The sequence below is a fragment of the Cyprinus carpio genome, chromosome A15, assembly GCF_018340385.1.
Source record: "Cyprinus carpio isolate SPL01 chromosome A15, ASM1834038v1, whole genome shotgun sequence".
NCBI lineage: Eukaryota > Metazoa > Chordata > Actinopteri > Cypriniformes > Cyprinidae > Cyprinus > Cyprinus carpio.
In genome coordinates this window covers 19,930,264-19,942,538 of record NC_056586.1, presented here as the reverse complement: position 1 = coordinate 19,942,538, position 12,275 = coordinate 19,930,264, and the positions used below count along the sequence as shown (strand labels likewise).

Below are 12,275 nucleotides of genomic sequence, written 5' to 3'. Positions count from 1 at the left end.
TTTTCAATTCAGTCTGCATTCTCAGTTGAAATTTGATTCAAATTCAAACGCTAGACATATCATCTACTTTAAAACGGTTCATGAATCAACATTGAGAGTACGTTTATGTTGACATAGTGTTACGAGGAAGCTGTACGTCATAAAATGACTCACAAGGATCTGGGCCAACATAGCCCATCTATTTATTAGTGCTATAACATCAACCACTGTGAAAGAGGTTGTTTCAGTCAATCACGTCACTACTACACCGCACCATGGCTGACACCGTCATTAATTCTTTAAAGAAAACACACAGCTCAAAATGCTTGTTAATTTGGAACCAGCTTTTATTTAAGATGTTGTAAGCCCCTGTTTTAATGTAGCTTCCATTCTGTAAAGAACCCACTGTGGAAGCACCGAATTTGCTCTGTCTGCATCATTTTAAAGGGATAGTTCACCTAAAAAGAAAATTCTGTCATAATTTACTCATCCTCAAGTCATTCCAATCCCTATTGACTTTCTTGGCTCAGTGAAACACAATCAAGATGTTCTGAATAATGTTTTTGTCCATACAATGAAAGTCAATTTTTTCAATTTTAGATTTCAATTTTAACTGTTGCTTTAATTTTCTTAATTACATGTTGGTAGCTCACTTAGAATTGATTTCATTGTGTGAACTCAGAAATGCTTTTACAAAACACTTTCCCACTGCCTCTAACCTATTCCTCAACCTCAACCCATTGTTGTAAAAGACTGGAGGTGCTGGTGAGCGATGGGAAGCTGAGTCTTCTCCATCCATCTGTGTGGAGGGTCCACGCTGGCTCTCCAACTCCCTGCGGGGTCCTTGATTGGGGCAGGAGAGGGGAGCTAAGCGACTCAATAGGATGAAGATAGATTACATGGCCAAGTGCAACTCAGGAGGTCAGGATTTGTTCTGCTCCAGCAGAGGTTAAACTTCAGTTTGGGACTGCAAAGTGTCAAAATACAGCTGGGTTGAGAGGTCAAAGCCATTTTGCTCTTTGTTTTTTCTCTCTCTCTTGCTTTTGTGGGATACTTTTAATATCTTGTGAATTTGCAATTTATTTTGAGAACTTTTTAACGTCTGACTTAAAGGCAATATTTCACCTAAAAATGGAAATTCTGTTATCATTTATTATTCATGTCCCTCCAAAACTGTATTATATTTGTTTTGTTGAAGTTTAGCAGAATACACAGAATACTTGGAACAACTTGAGGTTGTGTAAATTAGTGAATTTTAATTTTTGGGTGAAATATTTTTTAACTAGGTTACTAGTTACTAGAACACTGTGTGATCTGTTTTAAATTCTCTACATTGCATACATTATAATGACAGTATCAACATTCTTTAGACATGTGGCCTTACATACGCTCATCGAAACAATCATAACATCCTTCTCAAAGATTCCCAAAACAATTGCTCATGCAATGAAAGTTCACATTTCCTATGACGCTGGAAGCAGAATAAAGAATGCTTTGTGTAAACAGCTTCCAGTGACCCATGATTCGCCTGAAAATTTATCTGCCTGCTATCATTCAGAGGTTACAGCTCCATTTGTTTAGTTATAAAATGCAATTTGACACTCATTGTTTTAAACATACTATGCTATAAATATACCAAACTTACATTTATCAGTGTTTTTATCATTAGTTGAAATTAAAACTATATAACAAAAAAACTAAAATAATTAAAAAATGGAGATAAATGCTTTTGGCCACTGATGGTGTATAGTTACAACATCTACCAGAAGGGGCTAACTGGGAAAACCTTGACCCCTTTGGCACGATGCCCATCTTTTTGCACTTCCTGTTGGCCAGACTGTTACATGTGGAACCTGTGCATGAAATGCACACACATTTACCTACGTACAAAATGTATGCAGCGATGCGTGGACCTTTCACCACCACTAGCTTTGAGAGGCATTCTGGCAAAGAGCCTAGAAGCTGAACAGCTCTCAAAGTGGGTTTTAACATATACAGCACTTTCAGAAGCTTTAACATAAGGTGTTTATTCAACTTCCCTGTGTTCCCTTTAAAAGCAGGACTAATTTGGAAATAGGGTTGATCCTACATTATCCTTTCCTTTTAAGTCATCTTTCATTTCCCCAGTTACTCAACCCTGCTTTTTTGTTTCCTTTTTGGAAAACAGACACAGGCTTGTGCAAAAAATGGGCTGTATTAAGCTGATATACCCTCCGTTTATACATTTAGTGCATGCACAGATTCCACGGTGAACATATGAGATACACCAGAAAACTTTTGTCCGCAGCATCACCCGTGACAGTGACCTATTCCTTCTTTCCTCCTTCTTTCCTTAACTGCACACTTCACCAAGTCTGTTTTTGCCATAACACAACCAAGACCCTGCGTCATGCTAGCTGCATTTCTCTGATGTTCTGTAGATGTCAACTTCAAAAATACCACCCACCTCAGCTTGGAAGATGGATGGTCCATGGCCTTCCGTCAGAACACCAACAGACCCTGCTGAATGTGATGGAGAACGAGGAAACAAGATGGAACATATTCCAATGGATTGAGCAAGGCTGAAGAAGGGAGCTAAATATAGAAAAGTTGTCCTGCTGCAGGGGGTTTCATGGAATGCAAGATGGATGAGGCTTTGCGCTTGGGACCACATCTGGCCCCGAGACCTCTGGGGTCACTTTGAAGTGGATGCCGAAGGGCTTTTTTGTTATTTCTAAGAGAAAAGAAATGTTTCACCCAAAACTGAATACTGTATAGTACGTACATCATTCACTTTGAAACTTGCTTCAAGACCATTTAAAAAAATGTTCTATATAGTATGAATGTGTAGTATAAATAAAACTCGAATGTACTACATTCCGCCATGTTGTCACTGATGACTATGGGATCAGTTACTTAGCTTCACTGCATTTCACAAGTCCTCTCCCATGGCATCACACTTCAGAATCTTGTTGGAAGTAGTAAGTCATCCGGATACTTTTCGCCTACTGTTTCATAAGTACTATGAATTCAGACATGCTACTTGGCTCATGTACTGTTTTTTTGCATACTATATATGGAAGTAGGCCCATATTTAGATGCGGGTTTATATTTTTTATTATACCTGCCTTTGAAATGCCTTCTCTTTTTGGTGGACATCACTGATCAATCATATTAACTGTTTAATATACCATCTCTCTCTGAAAAAAATTGCACATTTGGTAGTAAAATGAGTTGTAACATTGCATTTTTGCTTTACATGAGTCAGTTTAGGCCAGTCAGTATCAGTTTCACATGGAACGTGTGTAATATCAAACATGCATTCATGGATCTCCAGTGCGGTGAATATTATGATAGACGTTAGTCACGCATGCCAAATAAAACCGCTAAAAATTTATTGTAGGGGTATCCCAGACATACAAAACTATGTCTTAAACTTCAGTGGCTGTGTTATATATTTGTTATATGATCCAAAATCTCCAACAACTTATAATTCAGATTCAGCCCAAATGATGTTTGTTTTAGCAGCAAACTTTACTTATCGGTACCCTTGCCTCTGGAAATTACGGCATCTGTTTTCTTTTTGGTGCGTTAGGATCTTGTATCTCATTCTGAGCCAATGCAGTGTAACTCACGCAGTTAGTTTTCCTCAGTTTCCCCTCAGGCATTATTATTTTCTATCTGTCTATCTATCCATTATTTCTGACTGAGAAAGTCATCATCATTCACACACAGGAATCCTACAATTCCAAGAAAATTACACGTATCCCAGGAAGGAGCTTATTAGTATAGACCACATGTGTCAAAACAACATTCCCCTTCTTTTATTGTGCTTTTCAGTTTTCTTGTATTTGGTGTTTATAATGGTGTTTACTTGAATTTCTTGAATTTGATTTTGTTGTTCATTTTGCTGTCAGGTTGATTGATGGATGAGTGGGTACTTCAGCAATATATTTGTTTTTGTAAGGAGGCACTTCCTAAAGCTAGTCATCATTCACTGATGCTTAATTACATGTCATGTAACCGTCATTCGTGTCAGTGACAATTACCACTTTGAAACACAGCAGGACTTTACTCGTGCTCATGCTCTTTCTTCCTAGAATTCATCGTAATCCTCTGCAAACTTGTTTTGAAAGGCGACATTCCAGTAAGCGGCCCGCTAGTCTTGGCAAAAATAACATGTAATATACATACCTAGAAATGGTCTCGCTTTATAGTTTTTCATGCACTGTTTAAGCTGGTTTATGAGGGTAACACCCTCAGTTATACTTGCGTTTTAGCATCATAACTCTTTGAGATGTGCGGTAAAAATTCAACCCCTCATTGCAAAATTTCACAGCCTAAAAGCAGATCTTATTAAACAGGGGCAGAGGGCCTCAGTGTACATTTACGGCTGAGGGAATACTCAAACAATGATCAACAGGCACTTCAAACAGCTTTAATACTCTTAATGTGTTGAATTACACTAAAATGACTTGTGTTTTGTTGGTTGCTGTGATTCCAGACACCACATCTGCTTCCTTTTAATGTAAAATGCCCCTAACCTTTTGAGAGTCAACAAAACATCTTTTTTTTTTTTTTTACATCATTGTTGTATTTAGTAGACATCTGCTGCTTCTGCTGCTGAAATTAACCATGCATCTGGGTCTGCTCACTCAGACAAGGCGGGAAAAAAGTTAGTAAGCAATTTTGGATCGGTCTGCAAAGGTTGACAGTACCGTATTAAGTCACAGAGTCTGCTACTTTAAGGTTCAGGATTTCAATACATTTCGTGCACACATTTTGATGTAACTTTAGTTTTTAACTAGATGTAATATACAAACCCAATTCCAAAAAAGTTGGGACACTATACAAATTGTGAGTAAAAAAGGAATGTAATAATTTACAAATCTCCTAAACTTACATTTTATTCACAATAGAATATAGACATTTTGGATTTCATGAGACCTACACATTCCAAAAAAGTTGGGATAGGTAGCATTAAGAGGTCGGAAAAGTTAAATGTACATATAAGGAACAGCTGGAGGACCAATTTGCAACTTATTAGGTCAATTGGCAACATGATTGGGTATAAAAAGAGCCTCTCAGAGTGGCAGTGTCTCTCAGAAATCAAGATGGGCAGAGGATCACCAATTCCCCCAATGCTGGGGTGAAAAATAGTGGAGCAATATCAGAAAGGAGTTTCTAAGAGAAAAATGCAAAGAGTTTGAAGTTATCATCATCTACAGTGCAGAATATCATCCAAAGATTCAGAGAATCTGGAACAATCTCTGTGGGTTGTCAACCCTTGTCAAGGCCGGAAAACCATACTGGATGCCCGTGATCTTTGGGCCCTTAGACGGCACTGCATTAAATACAGGAATGCTACTGTAATGGAAATCACAACATGGGCTCAGTAATACTTCCAGAAAACATTGTCGGTGAACACAATCCACCGTGCCATTCGCTGTTGCCGGCTAAAACTCTATAGGTCAAAAAAGAAGCCATATCTAAACATGATCCAGAAGCACAGGCGTTTTCTCTGGGTCAAGGCTCATTGAAAATGGACTGTGGCAAAGTGGAAAACTGTTCTGTGTTCAGAATCAAAATTTGAAGTTCTTTTTGGAAAACTGGGACGCCATGTCTTCCAGACTAAAGAGGACAAGGACAACCCAAGTTGTTATCAGCTTTCAGTTCAGAAGCCTGCATCTCTGATGGTATGGGGTTGCATGAGTGCGTGTGGCATGGGCAGCTTACACATCTGGAAAGGCACCATCAATGCTGAAAGTTATATCCAAGTTCTAGAACAACATATGCTCCCATCCAGACATCATCTCTTTCAGGGGAGACCTTGCATTTTCCAACATGACAATGCCAGACCACATACTGCATCAATTACAACATCATGGCTGCGTAAGAAGAAGGATCCGGGTACTGAAATGGCCCGCCTGCAGTCCAGATCTTTCACCCATAGAAAACATTTGGCACATCATAAAGAGGAAGATGAGACAAAGAAGACCTAAGACAGTTGAGCAACTAGAAGCCTGTATTAGACAAGAATGGGACAACATTCCTATTCCTAAACTTGAGCAACTTGTCTCCTCAGTCCCCAGACGTTTGCAGACTGTTATAAAAAGAAGAGGGGATGCCACACAGTGGTAAACATGGTCTTGTCCCAACTTTTTTGAGATGTGTTGATGCCATGAAATTTAAAATCAACTTATTTTCCCTTAAAATGATACATTTTCTCAGTTTAAACATTTGATATGTCATCTTTGTTGTATTCTGAATAAAATATTGACATTTGAAACTTCCACATCATTCTGTTTTTATTCACAATTTGTACAGTGTCCCAACTTTTTTGGAATCTGGTTTGTAGTATAAATGTATAAAATAAAGTCATAATAATTACATAAAGTGCAACCCAAATCATAAATCGCTTGGTTTTAGAAGGAAAAGTTGCATTTCTGTAACATGAATGCATAAGAGAGTGCCGTGATATCTTTCACAGGGCACATGATACCTTAGCATAGTAGCAGAAAGGTGAAACTAGAAAAAACAGCTCTCTCATTGATTACCGCTGGAATGTTGGACATGACCCTCTCTCTAAACAAGTAGCACTTTCTCTCTTGGCTGGGTAAGAGCACTGTAAATCATAGTGAGGTCAGGTCAAGGTACCGTTCAGCAGATCTGTGGGAGGAAATTCAGTGGTCAGGTGTTGATTTTATCCACTGTGGGAGAGGAGCAATACTTCAGGTCGTGTGCTTTGATGCTTCATGAGACCATTTTATGTAATATGGTTACTGTTAAACTGTTATGAAAATATTAACTCAACCTTGATGTTTGTTTTTAACAGATTTTATATTTTGTTTTCAGATGTCCAACAAGAAGAGGCATGCAGGCGCTGGTGAGTTCTCATTTTCCTTTATATATCAAACTGGGCTTGCAATAAGATGTGTTTGGATAGGCACAGTAATGTTTTTAGTGAATTTATCAGACTGGGTAAATGCGTTTGTCATTTAAGGTGTAAAAGAACCTCTTGGAATGCAGTTTCTGAAAGTTATAAGCCTATAAACTTGTATCCCCTAGATTAAGATGTTATATCCTACATCCTACATCTTTGTTCTAATCAGTTAAGAGATGTTCACTAATTAGACCGGTTTATTGTGGAGGTGTATCAGGTTTTTAGCGAGAAGTTGTTTGAATTGCTTCTTAATGTAATCAAATCACTAAAGCATGTATTCAAGTGACAGCTGATACATTATAGACTTCTTTGCTCAAATTGCGCACCGAGCTTGTCCTGAAGTTTGTCCAGAGCGTGACTAATTCAAGAATGAAACAAGATTCTTGTTTTGTTATCCCAGACTGGAATAGACTTTCCTTTAATCTTGACTGATGTTGCAGTTTGAAATCTCAGAATCTCACATTTCTAATATATTCTCAGGCAGTGTTTTGCTGTGTGACCTTGCTAACTGTATTTACAAGTTAAATAAGCTTTTTGCAAGTTAAACTAAATGAAAATGTTACTTTTTACGGACTGCATTTACAGGATAGTAGGAAGAGCTGGGAATGCTGAGGAGAAATATGGGGAATGCCATCAAGGACATGATGCAAGCTTTAAAAGAAAGAAAGAAAGAAAGAAAGAATTATGGAAGGAAGCAAAGAAAGAAATGCAGAAGGAAGGGAAAGAAAGAAAGAAAGAAAGAAAGAAAGAAAGAAAGAAAGAAAGAAAGGTGCATGTAAAGGAAAAAAGAAATGCAAAAGAAAAAGAACAATGGGACAAATGTAATAGGAAGGATAAAAGAAGAAGAGAGGGAAAGAAAGAAGGAAAAGAAGAACAGAAAGAAGATAAAAAATATAAAGAATATAAAGCATGAAAGAGAAAGACAGAAGGAAGGAAAGAAAGAAATGTCAAAGAAAAGAACAATGGGACAGATAATACAAAAAAAGGAAAAAAGGATGAACAGAATGAACTAATGTAAAAACAGAAAGAAAGAATGGACAGAAATATGGAAGCAATAGGAAAATGATAAAATATATAAACAAGGAAAGAAAAATAGAGATGGAATGAAGAAAGGAAGGAAATTAAGAAATACAGAAGAAAGGAAGCAAGATGGAAGTTCAGAAAAACCAAAAGAAAGTGATCTTATAATTTGTTTTCTCCACATGATAAACTATCTGTTACTCTTTCTTTTCTCAATCCATTCATGTAGCATGAGTGACAGACAGGTGCTCTTCTGTTCCTCTTAGTGTCTGGAGAGACCCTTGTTTATAGCCCTTTTTCTGTGTCCTGGCATGCTGTGGGATCCAGTTAAAATTAGGAGGGTGTACCAGACTATTGTTACTGTTAGGCTGAGAAGAAATATTTGACTTAGCTTGATGTGCTTGTAAATAAATAAATAAATAAATAAAATGCATAAAAATAAAAATACAATGATTTCATATATTATTAAATATTTTTTTAAATATTATATTTAATTTTATTATTATTATTATTATTATTATTTAGAATCTTTCAGCTTTTGTTTAAATGGATCTGTCCACTTTGGATGTCACTGTCACTTTTATTTAATTGAACAACTAACTATGTGTCTTCGATTGGATAGCCATGCTAATAGTAATAACAATAATGATGCTATAAAAGAAAAGTGTCGAGTTAAGGGCACATGTGGTGTAGTATTTCCCCTCTCGTATTTTACTGCAGGGACATTGAGACTGAATGATGTCACTCTGCTGCAGAGCCAGATGGCTGACCGGCTCCACAATGTACTACACACATCGTTAGAGTAACTGTCTCCAGAAAGACTCTGTCCAGACCTCGCTTACAGGCACTGGAGCATTTAATGATGACTTCTAAACTTAAAACATGTTATTTCATTCAGATCATTGTAAATGCTGTTATTTAAAGCTCTGTGCTGTGCATTTTGATTAGGGTTAAAGATCATGCTGTGGGGAAATGAGCAACAGTAGGTTTTGGTGGCTATAAAATTCTGTTGAGTAAATGTTTGTAACCTTTATGAGAGAAGCTCTTTTTTTACCAATTGATTTGGTTGATACATTGCAAACCAAAATCGCATTAATAGCATAAATGTTTTTGGGTGAACTGTGAACTGCTAACTATAAAGGGATAGTTCACCCAAAAATGAATATAATATTATCATTTACTCACCCTCAAGCTGTTTCAAACCTGCATGAGTTTCATTCTGTTAAATACAGAAAGATATATTTTGAAGAATGTTGGTATTCAAACTGTTGCTGGTAGCCATTGAGTTTCGTACTGTAGAATGGAAGAAAAAATACCTGTTTGTTTACCAAATTTCTTCTTTTGTGTTCGACAGATTGAATTTTTTAAATTTCAGGCAAGGCTTTATTAAGCCAACATTTAAGTTTTGTTTATTTTGGCAAACTTTGACAAAAAAATGTATGTTTTTTTAAAAACAATCTTTACTTTTTTACTTACATATGAAGGTGTAGTGAAACAGTTTCCAAATGCATTTGGATCCAAGAATTACAACTCTGAGGCCACATAACCAAGTTCCTGTCTATAATGGTCATTCTGACCCACCCACCGGCAGCGTCCTATAAACAGAAGTATCCCTGCTCCTCGTAAAAGGCCATTAGCTCTGATGCAGACCAGCGCCAGACCCCTGTGAAGAACTCAAAACCCAGTTCACTTTTTGAATTCCTTGACTATACATAAATTGCACATCCTCCAGAGCACCAAGCCCTCCCCCTCTGAAGGGTTTGATAGCGATACTCAAAGAAACTGTATTTATCCATGTCTAGACATGGCAGTTATCGATTGAGAGGCCAGTCTTATGACCAGATGTGAATGAATAATCCATGTCTTACGCTGTATGAGGATCACCAGAGATGACATGACTTATACTGCAGATTCCTCACCTTTCATGTTTAAGAAACAGCAACAGCCAGACATATGGAAAAATACTCAACCCCTCTGACCCGCTTCATTTTTTTCAGATGTTTGTCTTTCCTCAGATATAAACAGATAGTTTGACCTCTTCTCCACATTGCTTGAAATTATGTTGTAAAAGAAAGAATACATTTATGCTTCAACCGTTTACTATGTGGGGATAAATCCTGGCAAATTTCCCATATGCATTTTTGTTTGCAAAAAAACAAACCCACTCTGGAATTATTTGTAAGGAGACAAGACTGTGTTCATGTTTTCCTGTGTGCAATGAAACGACTTTAACACTTTGGAATTTGCGGTTCGCCTTCTTTCTGCTGTTCAGCGCTGTTTTAAGAAAATGTATGGTCTTTTTGTTATGGTAAACATCACCTTGTCAGACCTCCGGTCTCACAAAGAGAGACATGGCCAAAAGGCAGAGTAAAAGGCGACCCAGAACAGTCAGATAAAGGCCACTGGTGCTGTAGCCCGAACCTGTGTTCAGACAGTGCTGGACATGGAGTTCCCTCTCTCAGAGAATGTCCTTTTTCTGCTTTGACAGGGAAAACCCAAAGCCATTCAACAATCTGTCTATCTGTCTATCTGTCTGTCTATCTGTCTATCTGTCTGTCTGTCTGTCTGTCTGTCTGCTCATTTATTCATTCATTTTGTCGATGAGTCTCAGTAGCTGTTTTCAATTTTCATTAACCTTCAAATTGCACAAATTGAAATTGCAAACTGAAAATATGCCCAATGGAAACATGTAAATTTAGCAAAAACTCCCATATATATCGCAAAAAAAGAAAATAGATAATGCTTGCATGAGGTGGTTTTTCATGCAAATAAAAAAGGAATGTTTTGCAAAACCGCAATGGAAACAGTCACGCATACTTAGTGAATGAGACCCATTCTTTCTATTGTTTGTTCATCCATCCATCCATCCAGACCGAATTTGTCCTCAGGTGATTAGATAAAGCTGTAAAGCAATTTTGCCTCTTCAGATAAAAACAAAAACCATGGCAGTTCAGAGCCAGATTTATGCTATATTAAACTGAGTGCAAATCAGATTCTACCGAGAACAACATGTCTCACAATGCGGCCATTGCAATAAAGTAAATAGAAAGACCCTGTACAAAAATGATCTATTCATCCATCACTGTAAGGAAATTATCAGTCGGCCTCTTTGTATATGATGTATGCTAAGTTTATTTGCCTCATTGATTTTGTGCTTCTGTTTTATCCTGCATCAATCACATCATAATGATCAATTTCATTTCCAACTTTTTTGGTAATATTGATCCCGCAAACCTAATTTAGCTAATGCAATTTTTATTGACCGGATATGCCCAGAAGAATAAGTGCACATTAATCACCTGTAGCTCTACCTCTGTCCAATATAATCTTCAGCATTTCCATGCTACAACCTTCCTTTTCTTTGCTTTCTTTTTCTTCTTTATTTTCCTCTTTTTTGCTTAATTTTCTTTCCTCTTTTACTTTTTCTTCTCCTTGTTCTTTGCCTTACTGTTCCTTAGTTTTACTTTCTTTTTTCCCTCTTCATTTTCCACTTCATTTTCTTCTTCCTTTGCTTCTTTTTCCCTTCCTTTTCTTTCCCGTTTTCCTATTTCTTACTTGTTCCTTTTCTGCTGTATTCTAAATCTGCCAGGAGTGATTACACAAACCTCCTAGACTGCCTATATGTGTTCATGATGAATCTCAAGATATTTTCTCTAGGCAGCTGCTTTCTAGACTGGCTCTTTTTTTCTAGTCCATTGTGGCTGGCTCTTAGTGGCCAGCGAGGGTGACCCCTAACAGCTGCGGCCGCTCACCATGCAGTCCTGTCTGGCTGGCCTATCTCAGTCTGTCTCTAAAGAGCCCTCTGTACTTGATGCCCTTTCAAGACAGAAACCAGGAGAGCTGTGCCTGATTTACTGTGAGATGAAAGGGAATGAATTCCTTGAAGGAAACTGGTTGGTTTATACAAATGATATTGTATCATAGGTTGTATATTTTCACACACCGCTTCCACCACTGTTGGAACCTATTGTGCTTGAAATTAGAGTGGAACTGTAAAAACAACCTAGAGCTAGAAGTTATTATCATGACCTTGGTTTCTACCACTACTTTCAAAATACTCATGTCAAAAGAAATGAGTAGCTGGCTGCAATCGCACTAAGAAGCAAATCAAATAAATACTGTTAGATCATTATTTTCACTATATGATGGCTGAGATACCTTTGACCGTAATAGTTTTATAGATTGTTGTTTGAACTAGATTAATACTTCTTGGTGGAATGGAGGTAATGTGATTATTTGAGTGGCGGCCAGAAGGTTTAGCTTTTCTTCTCTGTTCATAGCTTTGGGCTCAGCCATCTATTGTTCACTAGTTCCCATTTCCTAATGGAAACAGACCTCTGAAAGCACAGTAAAG

The 12,275-nt window shown here is 37.4% G+C and overlaps 1 protein-coding gene across 5 annotated transcripts in view; it reads left to right on the top strand.

Annotated features, from left to right (window-relative positions):
* The window catches only part of LOC109104380 (stAR-related lipid transfer protein 13-like), an 88,481-nt gene that overhangs the window by 30,248 nt on the left and 45,958 nt on the right, over window positions 1-12,275 (top strand). For all 5 annotated transcript variants that reach the window (XM_042771418.1, XM_042771417.1, XM_042771419.1 and 2 more), the window contains one exon: window positions 6,814-6,844. In XM_042771418.1, the coding sequence (XP_042627352.1) occupies window positions 6,814-6,844 (31 nt within the window). The remainder of the gene's footprint in view (window positions 1-6,813; window positions 6,845-12,275) is intronic.